The sequence below is a fragment of the Puntigrus tetrazona genome, chromosome 19, assembly GCF_018831695.1.
Source record: "Puntigrus tetrazona isolate hp1 chromosome 19, ASM1883169v1, whole genome shotgun sequence".
NCBI classification, from domain to species: Eukaryota; Metazoa; Chordata; class Actinopteri; order Cypriniformes; family Cyprinidae; genus Puntigrus; species Puntigrus tetrazona.
The window spans coordinates 745,001-768,242 of record NC_056717.1 but is presented as its reverse complement, the minus strand read 5'-3'; the positions used below and the strand labels follow the sequence as shown (position 1 = coordinate 768,242).

Below are 23,242 nucleotides of genomic sequence, written 5' to 3'. Positions count from 1 at the left end.
TTAACCTCTCACCCCACTGCATCTCCAGCCACAGCTTTATCTGTCTCCTCTACAGCCGTCTTACCTAGCTCACAGCATACCGTGTGTAAGTGTTTGTCGGGGCACATACTGAATCTGCTTTGCCGAGATAATGCTGTAAGATGGATCCTTTTAGATTACAGGTCGCCTGTTAAGTCATGTGATGTCAGTTTAGCAAAGTATTGAGCTCTTTCTGGCATTAGCCGTGCTGCAGTTATTTGTTCCAAATGTTTTGGAATTGAAGTTTAATCGTACTTGAATTTTGTTTTTGTACTCGATGTATTTATTTATTGTAAATATCTGACATGGTAATTTATTTCTTTAGATATTGCCCATAGTTAATGTGTTGATGTGACTTGAGCTGAGATTATGGCGTTGCATTCGTGAGTGTTTGTGTACTGTGTATATGCAGTGATTTTGTTACTACGTGTCATTCCGCGCGAATGTGGTCTTTTAGGACAGAGGCGTTGCGTCATGCAAGCCTTAATAAACTTTTGACTTTTTCACCTCATTGCCGTCGTGATGAATGAGTCTCAATTGGCCCGGGACTAATGGATTGTGCAGGTTGTCTGTTGTTTATCACTAGAGATCAGTCCGCTTCTCCTGTCCGCTCGTGTTCTGACCAGAACTGTTCAAACAGAAAACAAATGTTGCCTTGCAATTTTAATCAAAAATATTAATTTCTAATGACATGAAGACTGAGCAATAATCCTTCCCATCCAGCAGTGATCCATGTAATCCCTGGAAATTCAAACCTATGTATTTGTTTTTGTTTGTTCTAATTTCACTTGGATATAATCAAAATAGTAATATAAGAAATTGGAATAAAAAAAATGACCTCAATTTCCATTTTCCATTGCATGCCAAATTAATGACAAACTGACCAGTCAGAGCTTGTTTTATTTCCTGTCATTAATAGATGGGTTAAGCTGGTAAATGTAATGGATGAACTAGGCTGATTGAATTTGATTTTTTCTTTTATATTATATAATATTTTAATTTAAATGTATTCATGTAAAATGTAAAAATGTATTTTTTTTTATTGTGTATTGTTTTATTTATTTTTCCGTCTGGTAAATTTTCCTGTTTGGCTAATTTAGTAAAGAAAAGAAATGCAGAGAAGCACATTTTCCAGTGTTGCATTTACTTTAAATTGTGATGCCCCGGCTTTATATCAGCCATTCTGCCCTTTAAGATATTGTATCAGCCTTCAGAAACCCTTTTTGGTCGGCCACCAATTACAACTGTCTGTATTTCAGTCGGCTTCTTCCATTTTTGTGTGCGATATGCATACAAAGACAGTCAGTGAACAGACTTTGAATGGTCCGTAGCCTTGATCGTCTATGAAAAAGAGCCCCGTCAGACATAAAGTGGCTGTAACGCACCTCAGTTAGTGTAATACTCTCTCTCCTGCTGTTTTCACCTGATGTTTTTCCTTCTCTTTATCGCTGTTTTCCCGTTTAGCACAGCTCATCTGCTCACACTTGCGCACTCTTCCTGTCTCTCTCCCTGTTTTCCACCAGCCGTCTCTCTCTTCCCCGTGCCAAGCCAGCTCTACAAAGAGCGAGAGGAAGGGAGAGAGAGGAGAGGCTTTCATGGGAAAATCTAGTTAGCGGCATAACAAAAAGCCCAGTGTGTCTGGGAGTAAGCGAATAGCATTTGTGCTTATACAACAGTGGCGACGGTGGCGGGAACAAGCCGCATCTCTGTGGCCCCGGCCCACCAAAGCACTGAGCCTCTTATTGTGGACCGGAAAGATAGAATCAGTTTGGCATGACCAAAACCTGAGCACCCCAATTCCTCATACGCAGTCCAGTGGTCTGGTACGAGGGGCCCGGCGGGACGAACGGTTCTGGTCTGAACCCGGAGAGCAGAAAAGCGGGGGAGGAGGATGTTCTGGAAGAGCAGTAACCTTTCCGATGATGAGCGCCTTTCCTATTACAGACCTGACACGGGATTCAGGGAGATGATTTAATGGCGGCATTTTGTTTTTGCTGACTTCACCTCTTTTTTTTTTCTTTTTTTTTCTTCCCTTTTGCACTCCCAACCACTATTAAAACAGAAAACCCAAGCGGCAGGGCTGCAGAGTGTGGGAAGAGTGGCCAAGCAGCTAAAATCTATTACGCTATGGCTTCTCCAGTGTCTTTTATCCTAGCCAGTTCACTGCAGTGTGTTTGTGCACCGCTGGTCTTCGGGATCGAGCGCCGCCTCCTCTTTGTGCATTTGCTAGATGACTTGCGCAGCCCAGAGGTGCCTAACTAATTAGCAAAAGCATGGTAGAAGCCGGTGAACTGCACTGTCGCCAAAGCAGACTGCCTGGAATTGATTCAGAGCCAAGGTGCCGTAGGATGCTGTGGTAAAACCGCCAAACTTCCCTTCCAATCTAGAATCAAAGCAATTTCAATACTATTAAATACTATTTAAAAAAGACACTTTTATTGACCCCGAGTCTTCTGCTCTTTATTTATTAAAATTATTGTATTAATTTATTTTAATGAAGCACGAACTATTTGTTTTTAAAGTTTTAATTATTCAAATAAATATCTTTTTATACAATTATATAATACAGAATCTGATATTATTCAATTTAATTTAATAAATTTTTTTTTATTTATGAAAAAAATTTTCCCCCAAATATGTAAAATGTGTTGTTTAAATATTTGTATTTATCTTACAGAATATAGCTTTAAATCATTTGTTTAATACAAGTTAATGTCATTTAACAACATTTATTATAAAAAAAAAAGGAAAAACAAACAGACCCCATAAAAAAAACCCCACAAAAATTTGGTAAAAAATATATGTGAGGTACTTAAAATGGATGAACATAAGACACATAGTTTATAAAAGTATTTACGTTTATTAGCTATAAAAAAATATATATGTTAGAGTATTTTTCTTTTAGAGTTACTGTTATGGCAACAAATACAACTTTATATTAGTTAAGCACTTTTACACATTAAAGTCATGTTAACATGTATTGTTTACATCTGTATCTTTTGTATATCTCAATGTTACAAATGGTCTTTTTTGACGTAGTGCCTCAGAGTAACCTGGGTTTTGAAGAAAACACTGTTTGTGCTAATCAACATCATACCACGTGTGTAGTTAAACTCAACTTTCACCAAACCGTGAATGTTGCTTTTAACCTTAACCAGCGTCATTCAAAGCATCAGACCGACCCTCCGTCAGCTGTTGGAGGCACTGCCGTGCAAAAGTTGACACATCATGGCCCCCTGCTGTCCACTCGGAGAAACACACAGCGTCCCTCAGGTGTCCGGGGCCGCTCGAACTTAGCGTCCCCGACGGCCGTCCTGGCTTTGAGTACCAGACTAAATGAATGAGTGAGCCGTGTGGTAATGAGATAATAAAGAGGAGTTACTTTGTCAGTGCATCGGCCGGCCGCTGCAGCTTCAGCCGTAAGCCCATTCATTGCCTCTCCTCCTTGTAAAACAAAGGCCTCTTAATAATACCATTCCCACCTCAACAGTAAATCAAAAAGGAGGAGGCTCACAAAGGCCGATAATCTGCTCCCTCAATAGAAGGGATTCACAAAAAGCCACGGGGGCACTTTGTCATGGCCGGCAGTCAATGGCTGAGCGTCTTGTGCCATATTGATCCCTGTCACGTGGTGGCTCCCCAAGTAATTGCGCTGGACCCAAGTGATAAATTTGCTGCGTTTGTACCATCCATATGGGTGAGAGCAGGGGGCCCGAGAACTAAAGAGTCCCCGTGCGAATCTTGTGTGTAACGCTTCCGAGTAAATCCGAGAAATAGCCAATTTATCGCTCTATCAAAATTATAATATGCAATCTTCTGCTCCGGGCAGGGACAAGACAAAGTAACCGTTCAGACGTCTTGAGGTTTACTTGGTGTTTTGGTGCGCAAGCATCCGTGGCTACTATTAAACACACGGCTATTGTTCGAGAGATTTGCGTTTCTGCCACCCAAGCGTTTTTTGTGGGGTCACTGTGGAAATTGCTCTCGCTCGCTGGAAGTTAATCCACAAAAGGGCCAGTCGAAATTACCATGCAGATTAATCCCTTAACATAAAACCTTTAATTACAATGTTCAAACATTTAGGAAGTAATCCTGTCTTTATTTTGGTGTTAAAGGGGTGTTTTAGCAGTAGCTTATCAGGGGCAGTGCAACGATTCTCGCTTGTTGCCTTGTTTTGTACTTTGTTTTTTCAACTAGTTCTGGATGTCCTCGAATGACATTTTGTTAGATCCTGAAAGAGTTTGAAGACGAGTTTTACTATGCGCCATTCTTTTGAACACACCCCTAAAATGTGCATCCAGCGTCATTTGTGCGGACGTGATATCTGAAATCATGCAGCTTGTTATAGAGGGTGTGCTATTACTTTTCCATGCAATCAGACTTCCGACTTTTTTTTTACCTAGAGAATGATGAGGTGGGGAAAAAAAAATCCCATAGAGAATGACCCGACCCAAATCTAGGGACCAGAATAACAGAGGTTGGCTCATTTAGGTTGTTGCTATGCTTTGTTTAGTTTTTTTTGTCCTGCTACTGTTTGTTACTTTTTACAATAATAACGTAAAAAAAAAATGTTTTTAAAGACATGTTCTCAAATAGGAGCTGCATTTATTTGATGAAAATACAGTAAAGCAGTAATATTGTGAAATTTAAAATTTATTTAAAATAACTTCAATTTGAGTACATATTAAAATATTGTTTATTATTATTATAAACTGATCCATCACTTGATCTTTCAAAAATCATACTTTCCCTTCACTTTTTTTCAGTTTAATTGATTCTTGCTGAATAACCGTGTTAATTTCTTTAAATAAATAAATTCGTAAAGCTTTAGGTGTTCAGTATTAGCTAGTTACTTATTATTAGCATGCCTATTGGTGTCATATTCACTCTTTATTAATATTTATGGTTACACTGGAATTATGTCCAGTTCTCGCTATTAACAAATCAATAATTATAGATTTTGCCTCTGTATTCTTCTAGTTAGAATATGGTGATGTAGAATATGTGCTTTATTAGTACTAATAAACAGCTGATTTGTTTAATAATAGGCATGCTAATAAGCAACTAGATAATGGTGAGGATTGGTCCCTTTACTAAAGTGATACCGTACTTATAGAATATGGTCATGTAGAATATGTGATTTATATCTATAATCCAACTTAATACCTAAACTCAACAACTACCTATTAATAAGCAGCAAATTAGTATATTGAGACAAAAGTCTTTATAAAAAAAAGGCAAACAAAAAAAGACAACAAAATTTTGAATAGTAGTATATAATGTAAAAAACACAATAGCTTACACATTCAGGCAAATTTTGTTAGCTCATCGTCTAACAATAATAACAAATATCAAGAGCTATTCTGTTTTAGACTCTGTATTTCTGTTTTAGCCTGCTTTTATTCAATCTTTTGCTGAATGTCTGTAGTTGAGGATTGATCAATTTATTCTGATCCTCTCAAACAAGGCCGCATTATCATTTAATGAGAACTGATATAAATCTCCAGAGTGATTTTTCTGTTGTGCCCCTCTGCTATCTCCTCTCGAAATTTCCAATCGGGCCTAAATGTTTCAAGAATTATTCTGATGTTGCCGATTGCCCATGTCTCTTTAAACGCAAGATGATTGCAGTAATAACGATCCGTAAAACTGCAGCCGGGAGCCAATTTAACTTAAATACATCCTCTTTGCTTTATCCAGGGAGATTTAGAATCGTACATTATGGTATTAAAACATGCTTTGATTAAAGGGAGTTGTCATGCGTTATCTCTCCAATCAGAAGGCTGTGCAGACCGAGTCCACCGCCCTGAACCTGGCCGACCCGACCAGCCTTTAAAAGAAGCATCGGGCCGAAAATAGAGTTCTAAGTGGTAGGATGAGAAGAGATCAAGCAACAGAGCCACCGGGCTTTCACCCTGCACCGAGAAACCAGCGAAACGACGGGAGGGGGAGGCCGAGCGTGCGGGGGTCTCTAAGAACTCCTCTTAGAGATTAAACAGTAGATGAAAGAGGATACGCATCGCTAGCCGAGAGCAACATGTGTCACAGACAAAAGCAATCAATCGTGTTTTTCCCCCTCACCTCACATCCCAATAAGATTACATCAATCAATAGACTCTCTTATGAGTGATTGGATTCCGTCCGAGATCGGAGGAGAGAGTTGGAGGGGAGGAGAGAAACGAGCAGCTCAATTTTCCCAATGATTAAAGCGGACCCAAATTGCTTTGATAACATCAAGGACTTTGTGACGGGGTCCAGAAGGGCAGCGCGCGGAGCAGATAGAAGTTGGCGCCTGCGTGTTGTGGGAGCAGGGATGACGCGTCAGAAAATCTTCAGAAACTTCTCACATGCGCTGGCCGAGCCGTGCTTCCTTACGGGCAGGGAACGAGTCTTTCCTTCAGAAGCGCAGTGTAGAGTTTGATCACTTCCCTATTGGGGAAGAATCATGCTGGCTTTCGATTATGAGAGAGAATGTCTCCACTCAACTAAGTGCTTCTCGGCTGGCTTTGCGCTATATTTTTTTTATGTTGAGCATCAAGTGGCGAACCAACGCAGTACCGCTTTTGTTTGTTACATAATGCAAGCAATAGCTTCTGTATAAAGAGTAAAATTATTAACATGAGGTTGAACCTGGACATATAATACACTGCTGTTAAATCTTTGGGTCTTTATTTGTGTTTTTCGTTATGTTTGCTCATGGTCACGATTAATACGATCAGAAACATGTAAATATTGTAAAGTAGTCTTATAATTTGTAATAGCTATTTTATATTTTAAATGTAATTTATTGATGTGACGGGAAAACCGAACTTTCGGCAGCCATTACTTTAGTGTCAAACAAGCTTCATAAATCATACTAACATTATAATTACCTGCATTAAGAAACTTTATTATTATCAACACTGAAAACAGATGTGCTGCTTGCTTTTTGTTTCTTTAAAATAATAGGAAGTTCAAAAGAACATTTTTCAAATTTGAACTTTATTCAAAGACAGACATTCAAGTCTTTATTTCTAATGGGAATTAATTTCCCCGTCTCTCATTTCTGCTATCTTAACTGTACGTGTTTATAAAATATATTTTGTATTGTTTCTCGATACATCAAAAAAGAAATTCATGTTGCGACCCTCCGGTTGACCCACCATCAAACAATTTTCCACTGAAACAAGATTTCATCACGAAATCCAAAACACAGTGATATTGTATGTAAATAAAGTAGATTTGTTCTCACTAGTCAGTTACAAGACATGCTATTTAATTTCTTTATTCTGCTGCGCTGAAAGAGAAATTAAAAGTATATGTATTAATTTTGAGAGGTTACTTCCTGTTGAACCGTCTATGATGATTGGCCATTGTCAATTTGAATTCCAATTAAGCATAATCATCGGCCCGTCTGTCTGCTTGGGTCTGCATCACTGAGCAGTGTTTTAATTCAAAGATGTTAAAGCGTGATACACAACAAATGCTACAAAAGGTTCATTTAGGCAAAGTAATTAAAGAAGTAAATGGCGAATCGGGCCGCGCTCCGCTAATAAAACGCAAGCCTCCCGTGGCTGCCGCAGGTCCTAAACTTTCCCCCCGCAGGAAACGAGAGGAGTCTCTCACTCTTTCTTTATTTGCCTGAGCGAGGGTTTCATATGAAATCAATCGGCAACTGTGTGCAACAATAGCCGCGTGCTCATTAGCGCAGCACACACGCACTCCTGGTCATTTGTCTTCTTTTCAGTAGGAAGCCTGGAGGTGATTTAAATTCCCCTTTCCTGTGCAGATATGCCTGCTCAGCCCCTCTGCGTGTGTGTGTGTGTGTGTGTGTGTGTGTTTGAGTGCATGGCTGTATGTGTTTGTACTCGTAACCTGTCTTCACATCTGCTCAGACAAAGGAACATGCACTTGAGGTTACGTTTGTAATTGTAGTTGTCATCTTGCTTTGTGATTTTCGCTGTCTGTCTCACGTTTGTTTTTTCACCTTGATAATGTTGCAGGAAATTGAACTTTCGGTGTAATTGTTACTTGTTACTTTAATGATTTTCTTCAAAGAGTTATTCTGGGTTCAATACAAGTTAAGCGTAATGGGCAGCATTAACCACAATTTCCATTTGACCCTGGAATATAATATACAGTGTTACAGGGAGACACTTGCAATGGAGGTTTATGGGACTAATCCAAAATAAAATTCAATAGTGCAGCCACATTATAGAAACACTTACTAACCTGTTCTGTGTGTTATATATACAAAAAACAAAAAAAAAACATATCTATTATATGCATGATAAATTGATGTAAAATATATTTCAATTAAAAAAAAAAAAATATATATATATATATATATATATATATATATATATATATATATATATATATATTATTTTATATATATAAATTATTATTTTATATATACACCATTATATATATATACATATATAATGGTGAACGATTCAAAATGACTGCTTGTGGCAATCAGCATCATGCCATTGATACATACTTACCTAAGAAAAATGCTTTACTTGATCTTGATAAGAATATTACGTATATCTTTAGATAAAAATATTAGCTATACGCTTAAAACCCAAGTGCTTCATACAGTTTTATGCAAGACCAGTTCATGTTAGCTGTCTGGCTCATTTAACAGCTTTTTTTATGGACAAAATAATAAAACAGAAGGGCATTTGTTCTCGTTAACTATTGCACTAATGAGTGAAAGGCAGCCGTTAGTGCAAGGTATAATGGGATATGGGCAAAATTCTGTGAATCTTTCCGTAGCAGGTTTTTTTTCCCCTTTACCCACTCTCTTTCTTCAGAGGAGGATCATGTAATGGAGGCAGCTTCGAGTTGACAGTTTGTCGCCGAGGGCAAGCCATTTTCTCATTGCTCTGTCACAATAAATATATGGATTAGAAACAGGAAGAAACCGTGCATGCTGAGGCACAAGCAGTATGCAGCGTTTAAATGAGCTTGTGAATCGACTGCTGCTACAGTTGAGGATGAAGAGATAAGCTTTGTGTTTGTTTGGAAAATTAACATGTTTTATATTTTTCTCATGTAACACAATAAAACTTATTTTGACAGTATTGACAGGATTAGATGCCATAAATTATATAAAACTTACATCAAATAGCTGGAATTAGGCTGCATTTATTTGAATAGAAACCTGCTTTGTGAAATAATATTGCACTATAAAAAGTAAGAAAAGTTATTTTTAAATATTTAAAAATGTCATTTATGCACTTCTAAACGGTTAGACTTCTCTGTACCCCTTATTGTAACGCAATAAACCAGCTTGAGTTGTAGTAAATGAGTCAAACTAATAGGGCGCGCTTACATTTTAGGAGGTTCCAGACTACAGTAGTTTTGATCCAATGGGAATTTGTGAAAGCGTTTGTCTTTGGCTGCCCTATAGCAGCTCTGTCAGGGTTGGCATGGTAACCACAGGTGAGAGTCGGCTCATTCCCTTTTGCAAAGGCACCTTGAAGTGCTCCCTTAGGACTTGAGAAGTTTATTTGGTTGCTTGATCAGAAACGGAGTGAAATGTGCTGTGTGGATATGAGCAGCAGGAGTCATTGTTGGCTTTTTGATCTTCAATCAGACTCTTAATGGCAAGTAAACCTGTCGAACATCAATATTCGCAAGTTTTTGGTGTTTCTGCCATCACATTTCCTTAATAAATGAGGCTAATAAAGCAGAAATCAAGAGCATGTTTGACCTTTTTTGCACTCTCTCAATAATATGCGGTACTAATGACCAGAAAACTATATTAATGCGATCGGGTTAGCCATTATATGCTGTATTATAGACTTTCGGTGTTGACAGAAGGTGTACATGTGTCTTCGGCATGAGACTCTCTGCTCATTAGCACTGAGCCGCATCCCCTTCCAGTCCTTTAATTAGCATTTGAAGTCTGTTATGGGCCTGAGTTTGAAAAGGGCTTCCATGTTACCCAGCGTCGGGTTCGGTGACACCAAGAACAACCCTGCCTCCGCAAAAGTCTCGATGTTCCTGCTCGCTCACCTGACAGAAAAAAAAAAATGGCATCTGTCCCCGTCTTCTTCTATCACCTCATCCTGTGGGCTCGCTGATAAGACCGATGTGCCCCCCATCCCGTAATGGAGACGAGGATGGGGGAATGGGCCTATTGACCTCCCCGGCTCTTATCGGCTTTATCTGATTTACATTGCCAAATCAGAATCTACTATATTGATTACAACATAATTAGTTAATTATGAACAGGAAGGAGAGGAGAGCATGGACTGCAGGGTGAAGGGCATGTGGGTCCTTAGAAGATACACTTTATGAATGTTAAATGAGAGCTGAACTTTATTCGCTGTGTTTCTTACAATAGTCTTATGAATGTAGATATAGTTTAATGTGTTTTGACAGCTGTCGTTTTAGCATGTTATTTTTTGCAGTTAATTATTCGAAAGTGTTCGTTAAGTTTTAACAATGATGAAAAAGTTTTTCATAGTATACAGTTAGTTATTTTATATAAATACTAATATATACATGTATTTCTAATTTATGCTAATTATCATATCAAATGTTAATTGTTGTATCGCTTTAAGAGGACTCACGCATTTAGTGCTAACCTAAACGTTTACATCCCCTTGACTCTTAGTTCTGTGTTCTTACCTGAATTATCACAAAGATTATTATACAGGTCCCACAAATTATTTGGTTTTTCCAGCATTTTTGTATATTTGAACCCTTTCCAACAATGGCTGTATGATTTTGAGATCGATCTTTTCACTTTGAGGACTACAGAGGGATTGGTATGCAACTATTACAGAAGGTTCAAATGCTCACTGATGCTCTAGAAAAAATAAAATAAAATAAAACATGCATTAAGAGCTGGGGGTGAAAACCTTTGAACAGAATGGAGATTTGTACATTTTGCCTGAATATCATATTTTTTCATGTAGTACTGCCCTTGAGGTCACAGAAGATACGTACACGTTTCCTAGAAGACAAAATACGTCAAATTTACTCCGATCTTCAAAAAAAAACAAAAATATGTTTTTTCTGGAGCATCAGTGAGCAATTTAACCTTCTGTAATAGTTGCTTATGAGTCACTCTGTTGTCCTCAAAGTGAAAAGATGGATGAAAACCCTCCCTATCAACGTACATGTACAGTAAACACCTTTTTAGCACTTTGTTACCAAATGCATTTGAAGAATCCTCTTAAGATCTTTAATAATGTATGTGGGATCATTTCTAATTAATTTGATTAATCACTGAAACCACATGAAATGAAACGTTTTCTGAAACTGATGTGGAATGGTCCTGAATGCTTTTAAGGATGTGGCATTTTGTTTTGACAAAAAATATTCAGTACAACACTTTGAATGGCTGCAGAATAGCATACTAATCGAAGCAAGATGGAGGTCTTTTACGGTTTATGTAAAATCGGATAGCAGGAGACGGTGGTTGAGCAGACCTATAACTAAGGACAGAATCTCAGTGTCTTTCTTGACACCTTGACTCTGGAATAAAAATCCTATAGAGATTTATCGACAGGATGAGCTGAAACTCATTTCAGCAGGACCAATCGAGCAGCGTGTTTTATGATGGCTGTACAAGGCCGTGTGAGAGGTTGTGTGCCAATGTGTTTTGAATCTATTAAGCATCTGTTACCTGACAGCAAATGGCTCTGTCACCATCTATCATACCTGCCTGGTTAGGGCCATACTGGCCTCTTGGCAGGGTATAAGCAGATTGCATGCGTGTGAGTGCGCCACGGTACCGCAGCTGCATTTTAATGTATTTTTCGCTACTAATATGCTTCCTGTTGTTCTCATAGGTGTGATGAGTGTCAGCTCTGTTACCACTTCGGCTGTCTGGACCCTCCCCTGAAGAAGTCTCCCAAACAAACCGGCTATGGATGGATCTGTCAAGAATGTGACACCTCTTCATCAAAGGTAAGAGTCAACAAGAATCCCCCCTCTACCCCCGTCAGTCGTATCCTTACTTTCTCCCGGGACTCCAGCTGCATTATGGCACATGGATGGTGCTGAAATGTTTGATTTTCACATCAGTTGCCACGTGTTGCCTACCTAGACATTATTTTGAGGCATTTCTTTCTACGGGTTCCATGTATTTATACATATAATAAATACACTCCCCTCTAAATGTATTGGGACAGTGAGGCCAATTTCTTTATTTTTGCTATAGACTGAAAACATTTGTTTGACGCACAAAGATGAATATCGGAGAAGAGATTCACAGGCCAGCTTTTATTTCCAGGTATATACATCTAGATCTGACACACAACTTAGAAGATATCACCTTTAGTTTGAACCCACCTTATTTTTCATGCGAGCAAGTATTGGAACAGATAAAACGAACATAGCCCACTGACATCAACAGTCCTTTGCATTCTTCTTTGGTGATGCTTTTCCAGGATTTCAGCGCAGCCTTTCAGTTGTTCAGTTGTTCTGTTTTTGGGGGTTACCCCCTTCGCTCTCCTCTTTAGCAGGTAGCAGGCATGCTCTATAGGGTTTAAATCTGGAGATTGTCTTGACCAGTCTAAAACCATCCTGGTGAACTATTTTGTTGTTTTGGCGTTGTGGTTTGGGTCATCGTCTTGCTGCATAATGACGGATCTCACAAAATGTTTGGTTGAATCTTTCTTTAAACTTAAATGCTGCTGCCATTATGTGTTGCATCATCAAGCGTTTCACAGATGACTTTGTATGTTTGAGAACATAAGCAGATACTTTCTTTCTCCAAACTTTGGCTTTTGCATTACTTCGGCAAAGGTTAATCTTTGTCTCATTAGTCCATAAAACTTTGTCCCTGAATTTTTGAGGCTCATCTCTCTACTTTTTGGCAAATTCGTGCCAATGAGTGGTTTTCATGTTCCGGTGTAGACTCTGTACTTGTGATCATGAAGTCTTCTGTGAACAGTAGATTGTGATACCTTCACTCCTGCCCTCTGGAGGTTGTTGCTGATCTCACTTACAGTTGTTTAAGGGTCTTTCCTGACAGCTCTCACGATGTATGTGTCGTCAACTGCAGTTGTTTTCCTTGGTTTACCTGTTCAATGTCCGTTACTTAATACACCAGTGGATTCTTTTTTCTTCAGGACATTCCAGTGTAGTGCAGTTATACAAATAAATATTGATTAATTGAAAGAGAAAGAAAAAGAGAAAAATGTACTGCATATCCTAAACATATTCTAACCAGGCTTATCTGTTTCTTTCCTTTGTTAATTACAGATAAAAGCTAAGCGGATGTTGTTTGAAGATGCAAAAGAGTGTGATAGCAGTAGTGGTGATAGTCAGCTACTGTTTTAAATCATTAAAACCGTCCGCCTCTAAAAACACTAGATCAGTGGCTCATCCCATTCTTTCCTAAAAGCCACGTCTAGCTGTGCTGTTGAGTTAGACCTTACCCAGCATGATTAGTTAATATTATTTTCGAAAATTGGTGAGTGCGTTCACGTTTCCCCAAACATTTAATTTCTATTTCTTATTGAATTACGGCCCAATCAAAGGCAGTATGTGTCTTCTTGGAAACCTAATTAAGTTAATAAATGCATCTGCTTTTCAATTTCTTTAAATGGACAGTCCAGCTAGCCAGGCTCTAGCAGCATGGAAAATGAGGGTTAATTGATGTTTGCTGAAGAGAAAGTAAAAGATGAAAAATTATGGTCGTCTGACTACATGGCAGAATGAGTAACATGAAATTATTACTCGGGATTAAAATTAAAAGGTTAAAGCAGACAGCATGATGATGAAATGAGAAATGTAGACACTGCCAGATGCTCTATACTGTATATGTACACGAGCCTTTAAGATAAACGCGAGTGCTATGCTAATAACGCTTATGATAATAACATGGTACATCTTCTAACCATCTTGGTTGTGATTTAATGATTGAAATGAATATATACTTATTATAATTATTCCAACACTATTCATTTTGTAGCTCAACGGAATATGACATTTTGTTTTTGTTTTTTTTCCTAGTATCAGAATATTGCCTAAATATCTGTAAAGAGATGGCATTTCCATAGAAAATATATACGATAATGCAGAATCACAATGGCAAATGTAAAAAACAAACAAACACATTACTGTAAAATAATTTTTTTAAACAAGTACTACTATAATACCATATCCACATTTTTTAGCCCATTCATAACTGTAATACTATGTTAAGCATGCAAAAATGGGTATACCACAAAAGAAAAAACATGAAACAAAACATAACATAAAACATAAAAACATGGCATTACCATGCTAACTGTACAAATGAAAAATTCATTACGTTTTTTTTTGCTCATATATATTTCTTTCATCTGTTCCCAATTTAGGGACAAAATAAGATAAAAGAGCTCGCAGTCTGCTCACAGGAGCCCTTTGTTTCAGATACATGTAAAAGTGCCTAATGTCTCGCTCATAAAATCGACTGATAAAGAATTATGTTCTGGCAGCAGACCCCCTTTGTGTGCGCTGTGTATCTCTTGTAAATAGGCCCGTTATAAGTCTAAGGCGTTGAAGAAAAGCTGCAGATCGGTAACCTGCTGCTACAGAATGAGAGCTGTGCAGTTCAGAACAAAAGCAATGGAAGGAAGGCGAGTGGCGACAGAGAAAAGAGCTTTAGACAGTGGGAGGTGCACCAGGGCCACGGGGATTAAACAAGTCTTTGCCTTTAGAATGTGTTCAGTGACAGCCTGCCGTTAGACCAGCCGCTCCCCGGGGACTCGCAGAGACCAGACACAATCCTGTTTAATCACAGACACACACACACACACTCAGGCCACACACTCTCTCTCTCTCTCTCTCTCTCTCTCTCTCTGTCTCTCTGATACACACACGCTGTGCATGGTTTTAGTGGGACCTGCTGTCTTATCTCACCCTCGCTACCTGGTTTCCGTCGTCCTTTCTGTCGTCGCTTTTCTTGCTCCTTCTAATGCCGTCGTTTTATATCCTTTCTTCAGCTAAATGGTAAAGGAACGATGACAGAACAAGAAACAGGAATAGCTCTCTATTCTTTTTTTTTTCTTAGAAGCAGTTGATTGCAAAGCTGCCTTTATTCTGTGAATGCTTGCTCAGAACGATTTTTCATATGACCTTTTAGTAAGACTTTAATTTAGGGTTTCTTAACTAGTGGCTTGTTAACATGCATATTACTATATTAGCCATTTATTAGTAGTAATTAAGCACATATTAATGCTTTATTCTACATGGCATTATTCTACATCCCTAATCCGGCACAAAACTTAAACTTAACAACTGCTTTTCTAACGATTAATAAGCAGCATAAACGTCATAATAGTGAATAAGTGTTCGCTATTTTAAAATACTTTAAATACGATAAAGCACTCTTTTCCTATATTATATTATACTGTTATATAATTCTAATATTCATAGAATGGTAATGCAGTATATTCAATACATTTTGATAGTCACCGATACATACAGATAGATACATAGACCTATATACTGTATACTAATGTTATTGGTCACACTTAATTTTAAGGTTCAATTCTCACTATTAACAAACCATCAGTTATGACTTTTGCCTCGATTAACAGCCAATTTGCTGGTTATTAATAGTTAGTAAGGTAGTTTATGTATTGGGAAGGATTACGGATGTAAAATATACAGAACATGTGCTTTGCTAGGAAACAGCTAATATGCAACTAAAACCAACCAAAGTGTTACTGGTTTACTTTGATGTACTATTGATTTAATTTGTATTAATATTTTGCTCAATTTAAAATATTTTAGAAATATTGCGTTTTTAATTATTTTTGTTTTTGCATTATATCTATATTTTATTCATTTCATTTTAGTTGGTTTTAGTTATTGCAGTACTTCAATCTAAAAGTTTTTTTTTTTTTTTTTTTTTTTTGTAACTAACACGCACACAAACATACTTATTTTGAACATTTCAATGTTATTTATGTCTTGGGTCATTTGCCCAATGCTAAATTCTATTTTGAATCAAAACTTTGCATTTAAGATTTTTGTTCCCATTTATTTTTAGCATCTGCTGCTTTTATTTACATTTTTATCTTTAATATTGTTAATATAATATCGTTAATATTTAATGACGTTGTTTATGCATTGCTCTACCTGACAGATCTAGATGGAAAAACAGCTCATTTGTATTAGATGCGTGCCATATTTAACTGTTGTTTAGCCTAATTGTCTTTTTTTTGTGATATTTTACTATGACCCAATTCATTTAGAATATATTTAGAGCTGAACTAGACATACATTCAAATAAACAACTACAGGTTTTCAGCTGTAGACATTTAAAAATCATTAACGTATTCGCAAGAACAATCATCGTACTGTAAATGTAGACACCTTCTACACAATGTGACCCTGCCAGCAGAAAGTCGGGGTGAAGGGTAGAAGTCTTTTGGCAGTGGCTGCCATTTGAAACATAATTGATTCCATTATGAGAATCAAAGAGCACTCCAGAGATGAGCGCTGCATTCAAGTACTTTAAGTTCTGTAATCTGCCACGCTGTGAACCTCTTTACCTGCGGTTGGTCCGAATGTTTTTTAAAATGCCATCTTAAAATGCAGCCAGCTTCATCTGTAATTCTCCTCCTCGGCAAGATTGTGGGAGTCGACATTAAACGGGGAACGGTGCTTTGGTTTTGCCGCGGCGAAATGAAGAAGTAGCGGTTCAGAAGTGTGGAACTGAAGAGGCGATTTGTTATCCCTTCCAGCCTTGACTTCTAGATTTGAGTGGGGAGCATTAGCGAGAGAGAGAGAGAGAGACAGAGGTTTGCACCTCTTGGAGCCATCTTATTTTTCAGGCTCTCGATCAAACCACGGGGCCCGCTGACAGGCCCGCTCCCACTGTAGACCCTTATACATAGGGCCCGATCCATGGGTGTCGAGACTGTGTGGTTATCTGTCTCCCGGTGCGTTTCTTTCACTCATTGCCTTTTTAAAGGTCACCATAAATGGGTTTTTGCCTCTAAGGTCTTGATTAATAAAAAATGTTGTTTAAGTTGTTTCTCGGCGGATGATTTGTCGCGTTGAGACGTTTGTGTTATTAAATCACTTAATTGCGTTTCCCTTTTCCTCCCTCGCAAAAACCGATTGTGAGGAAAAGCTCATTTTCATTAGTTTACGAGCACGCGGGCGAACGGGGCCGACGTTGGTATCAGTTCATACGTAGCCCGGCAATAAAGGCTTTATTAGTAAGAGTTGAGTTCATTACGAAGGCTGTGTGTTTCCCTGCCTGCGCACGTCAGATAACCCCCCGGCCAACGAAGGCCACATCCCTCTGCTGTCACTTCGGAGCCCTGCCGAATTGATTCGGGTAATAAAATGACAGTCCTGCCACAATATACGGATGGCCTTTAGTTGGAGAGCCCGTTAGGTGGTGGAGAGGGGCTTGTTTGAGCTTTATTTACACCCGTGTGTCACTGAGGCTCACCCCCGTGATGAAACGTTTCAGCAGATCTGTGGTGTGTTTGAAATGCCACGAGGCGCACCCGACTCAGACGGGAATGGAAATGCCTAAAGGACAGCTTTTGTGGATTGTTAATTTAGTCGCTATCTAGACTCTGGGTCAAAAGCCTCGTTACTGCAGCAATTACAACACTTACGGAAATGCATCTGTGGGTTAGCAGACTGATTGGACAACAAGTAGGGTTTGTTTTTGAAGTAGGCTACTTCTTGACCCTGAGGTTTAAACTGAACTATTTCAAATTACAGAGACCGTTCTCTTGCTTATCTATTAGACATTTTAAGCAGTTTTTGCTTTTTTTTTTTTTTTTTATTCGAAATTCCTCTCAGCTTTATCTTTTCGTTTTGCCATTCCACTTATAAGTAAGTATTCTACTTACAAGTTCATCCATTTTGACTTTTTGAAAAAACTTGATGAGGAAAGTAAATGTCGGATGAGAACAGGGAGACTTGATGGCTCTGATTTCCAGGAATTTTTTTCATATTATTGGGTTTAATATTAATTTTCCTTCGAAAAATTCTTAATAGTTGGAAAGCTAGTGGTTAAGTTTAGGTATTGGTGGGATTTGGGATGTAGAATAAGGCATTAATATGTGCTTAATTTGTGCTTTGCAATAGATGTTTATAAATCAAGAACAAGCCACTTATAGATGTAGTTATAAACTGCTTACTAATGACTATTAATGTGGGGACACTGCTTTATAAAGAGCGTACTGACAATTTACTAATGCTTGCTTAATGATTCATAGTGTGTAGTTATAGTGATGTTTTACCCAAACCTTTGATTGCCATCTGACAAGATCAAGGAAAAAATCACTAGCTAAATATAAGCGATTTCATTTCTACTGGTTGAAAAGTTTGTAGCAGGTCTCCTTCAGTTTACCCTCTTACACTGTTCTTAAGGCCAGTTGAATAAGTGGGGCTCTGGGAGGTCAGACATAAATAGGGTGAGTTATTGTAGCCGTGCAGTCATAGATGCAGTCTGGGCCAAAGGTTAGCATTCCGAGAAAAGGTAGGGTGATTCTGAAAGAGGTTACCTTGCACCCCTGCTTGCCGGTGAGTTGGAAGGAGAGTGTTGAGACATAGGGAAAATCAATGCACCGGAGTCACGTCCATCACCTTAACTAGGCAAGCTGGATGCCTCATGTCCTCTCAGGGGCCAATTTACAGAGCAAACAGGACCCTGGAGATGGCATGGCAAATTTCAGCTGTCCCGTTGGTCACTTTCTTAGCACTTAGTGGGTTTTATTTACTCACTTACAGTGTCTCTACAACACAACTTGTAAAACGCTTCAGTGATGTAGAGGCTTTATGATTTGGTAAAAGGGTCCAATTTAAACTCAAAAGAGGATATTTTGAAGCATGTGCGCATCCAAACAGTTTCTGGTCCCCGCTGAGTACCATTGGTGCCCATTTGGTGCTTTTGCAACTTTTAGTTCTAAGGATATAGTTCTAGCAGCTAGCCAGCACGGTGGTTCCTTGAGAAACAATTTTCCTCTTTTTCAAATTTTTACATTTTTCCCCCAGTTTTCCTGGATGTAGGAACTTTGGAGCGCCCAAAAGCGCCGTCTTTATTTATGACATATACAAATTTCAAAATCTGGTGAATGGAGGACATCGTGGTCGTAAAAAGCACAATGTAGCCCGTGTTTAGTTTTTTTTCTTTTGGCCATACTCTTATCTTATCTGGTAGTTCCTACAGTTCTGTTTTAGACCTTACTCTGAAGTAGGAGCTTTTTTTCAGTTATATTGAGACAGAATTTTCATTTTGGGTCAACTTTTTTTTTGTGTTCAAAATTGATATAATAAGCATGTACACCATGAATCAATTTTTTTTGTATTTGGTTTGTCCTGAATCACTACGGTACACCTATAATATATATTTATAGTTTGACTATTTAGACTGGTTTGGGTAGGTACCGCTGTGGAGTAGCCTGATACCTGCTTGATTTGTCATAAACATAAACAGAGAATAGTTCTGGCTCCAATGTTCTTCCGCAATATGTACACAGTTCAGTTTATTAACTGCTAGAGTGCCAAAAGTTACAGACTGCAGCTTTAATTAGCTGAGTGGCTTTCCAGTAGGTGGCAGCAAGTAACTGTTTTCATGAGTGATTCATTTAACGATTCATCTAACTGATTTGTTCATTCTCAGATTCATTTAGGAATGAAACCGTTGACAGTCTTTATAAGTGAGTCTCTGAATCGATTTGTTCAATCACACTGAGTTCAAGCTATTGTCTTAAAGAGCGAATCTGTGAATCATTCACTGAATCTGTTTGTTCAAACGCATAGATTCATTCATGAATTAAGCAAATGACTGTCTTTGAGTATTGGCAAACCAGTTTGTTAGCAGACATTTTCGCACCACTAAATAGATCAGAGTGAGAGACCAGGTTCAATATCCGATCATAGGCGGAGCCTTTCCTGACTTTAATTTGAGTTAAACATAAAATAATGCCCAGAAGGCGTTACTGCTTTCTAGGTTCACTGAAATAAGTAGGTGATACATGAAATAGGACTTCTCAACAACAGGAGGGTCGTAGTCCTCTCAGCTCTCCCCTTCACATGCATTATTAATAAAGGACCAGGAATTGCCTTATCACACTCCTTAAAGGTGACACTGAACATGACAAGAGTGTACAACCCTCAGACCTCTGGGCATCTCTGAATTGTGACGAGTGCATCGAGTCCAAGACCATGAGTGCATGCATGCACCGTTTTTTAATTTGGCAGTATTTGATGGGACATCCCTCCAGTATCTGCTGACGCAGGAAGACTCCTAACAACTGTAGGGATGTCTCCACACCTGCACACACAATAACAGATCTGTTCAAAAATTGATTCTCTCATAACTCCCATATGCACACGTACCGACCGGCACACTGTTTAACAAATGCAGCCTTAGAGGAGTGTTACTATGTGATGCTATAAATCACATTAATGGGGATCAGCAGACTGCATACTGTTCATAACAGAAAGGCCACACACACATAGTCAGTCTTGAGGTCTCCATTCTTTCCTTAAAGGAGCATTTCACAAAAATGTAGCTCAGTTATCATTTAATGCTTATTTGTAATTGCTGCAAAGCAAACTTTTATTTTAATTCCTTTTTTTTATTATAACAAAAATATATCAATATTTAAATACATACAAAAACAATGCACAAAAAAAATTATAAAGATTTTAAAAATATAAAGTTTATATACGATATCATTAGTTAACCCTAATGCATTAACATTATCGATTAACAAAAGCTACATTTGCCACAAAAGTTATTAATCTTGTTTTAAAATAATGCAATTCTTAGTTTGTTATAATTACTGTGATTTTAACAACATGTTATTAGATTAATGAATGTTTAGAAGAATTTTGCATTGGGAGTTTAACTAACTCATTAACTAATGTTAACTAAAGAGGCTCTAATGTAAAGTTTGACAGAATAATATAGAATTCGTAAATAAATAGCCTATTGGGACTAAACATGAAAGTATATAGCACTGTGAATGAACACCGCTGCAAACACAAACAGTCGATACTAGAAAGGAGCACAGTTGCTTTGTTTACGCCGTTTCCAGGGAAAGTGTTATTTAGCGCCCCCTGCTTTCAGAGAGTGAACCTGCGTCTTTTCCAATGTGTCGCCATGCGCTTCCCATCGCGTTTCATCGACGTAGCATTTAACAAGTCAATGGTGAAATTGTTGTTAAAATACATTCAAAATTCACAATAATTTGAATAAATAATTCTTTTCTGTATTTTGAAGTGAACGCCACATGATTTATCGCCTTGCCGAATACTGGCACATGTCTACTCTGCAGATGCAGCTCATCTGTTTTCACTTGCTAGCGCTTGTTTTAGTCGCCACTTTATTAGTTTGCCCTTTATTGCTTCTGCTTTTATGCTGGATGTTGTTTGGCTTTTAGTTCGCTATCCATTCATTTGCAGAGAGCCTCCATCCATGCATGTAGCCATGTAACCAATTTTCTCGCAGAGTTTGAGCGCTTACGTTTATTTGCGATTTAATATTTCGCCTGAAATTGGAAATGGAGAGAAAGTAGCTCCTCTTTTCCGTATATACTACACCTCCTCCCCACAGCGCTGGCTCTTATCAGATGCGAGTAAAAAAAAAAAAAAAAAAAAAAATCTCTGGCTTGTGCATTTTACTGCTGATTTAATTAGCCATCTCTTGGTAAGTTCACCTCAGTATCTGTCACACCTCACTAAAATGAAAATCCATTCTCTAGGAAAAAAGGTAGATTAATGAATGCCCTTTGTAATAAATGAAAATGGGAAGCGCAAATATGCATAGTCATGAAATTTAATTGTGCTTTCTGGTGATTGGGTTTTGCTGGGAGTGGGAGTGTAGAGGAAAAGGCGATAGGGCCAGAGGTGGCTCAATGTAGCGCGTAACGCACAGCTTCAGCTGCCTAATGAAGCGAGTGTTTATGACTGAATGCAATTGTGTCATATCCACTACGCTGAAACACACACACGTCCTTGAGTACGTGCTTACAGACCACCATCACGCTGAATGTGTTTGCTCATGTAGATTGCTGTCGGCTCGTTGTACAAATCCAGATGTGTAAGTTTGAGCTTTTTGAAAACAGACACGGCAACGAAATCTTCCAAAACTCCGGGTTCGGTAAGAGGTTTCAACAAAGCCGGTTATTTAAACCAAAATATTACGCAAAGTAATACTCTAAAATAATATTAACAATTTTAAATGTTAATGATTTCTATATATAAAAAGTCATTTTAATCCGGAAGAAGGTAAAGCTAAAGATTAACAAAAAAAACTACCCAAAAATATATAGATGAAAAAACGACCCAGGCCTAACACAGCATTTGGGTTTGAAAAATTTTTTTTTTTTTTAGTGTGCAAAAGAATTAAGTTTTACATCAACAATTAAAAAATGTATTTGTATATTTTGCGCACAGAGCACATTTTGTATGAATTTGTACGAATTAGCTACCTCCTAAAATACATACAAACTGGTATTGTAATAGAGTTGATTTGTCCTTATTGGTCGTAAGACTGGAAAGCTATAATCTGATTGGCTGATTTAGAGATTTCTATCTACCTAAAAACAAAGACTTGTTTATACAGTCCCAGGTTAATACATCTGCTCTTGAAAATGAATGATTATTTCATTTTCAAGAGCAGATGTATTAACCTTTTTTTTTTTGAGTTTGCCAGGTGCATGTTAAAAATATTCTGTTGTTTAAACTGAGACACTTATTAAGATAACAATTAGCTAAACTTCACATTATAGGCCTTATAGGTAAAATAGTCTGTCTTTATTATTTCTGGACAGATACACTTTTTCGTCATGTCTTAGTGTTGTTGTGGTGTGATATATTTCAGAAAAATGTGCTTGATATGCCGGTTAGACTATCTATCTTAAGTAGGCGGTTCTTGGTTAGAAGCAGTTGCGATGTTAAATAAAACTTCTCTGTTCAGTTAAACTTCTGGTTACGCAAGGCTAGCCTTCTCTGGGTGGGTATAGCTTTATCATATTACACTGACTGGTAAATATTTTTCCACCATCTCTATGAAGAGAGATGGTTAGGAGGGGTCATGAATAATCCCGGCTCTGATAGCACTCTCTCTCTCTCTCTCTCTAACGTCTGCCTGAAGACACCCATTGGTGTGAGCCACAGCGCTTCATTTTCTCTAGATGTCTCTCCTGCTTCCTTACATGCTGGGTGTTTTCATCATCGTTGTGGGACATCAATCTGTCTTCCTCGGAGCGTGCGGGATTGCAGACGCACGCCGACACCTATCAAA

The 23,242-nt window shown here is 38.1% G+C and overlaps 1 protein-coding gene across 1 annotated transcript in view; it reads left to right on the top strand.

The window, feature by feature from the left end:
* phf14 (PHD finger protein 14) overlaps window positions 1–23,242 on the top strand; it is a 73,861-nt gene that overhangs the window by 42,640 nt on the left and 7,979 nt on the right. The window contains exon 17 of the mRNA XM_043217030.1: window positions 11,811–11,928. Within this exon, the coding sequence (XP_043072965.1) occupies window positions 11,811–11,928 (118 nt within the window). The remainder of the gene's footprint in view (window positions 1–11,810; window positions 11,929–23,242) is intronic.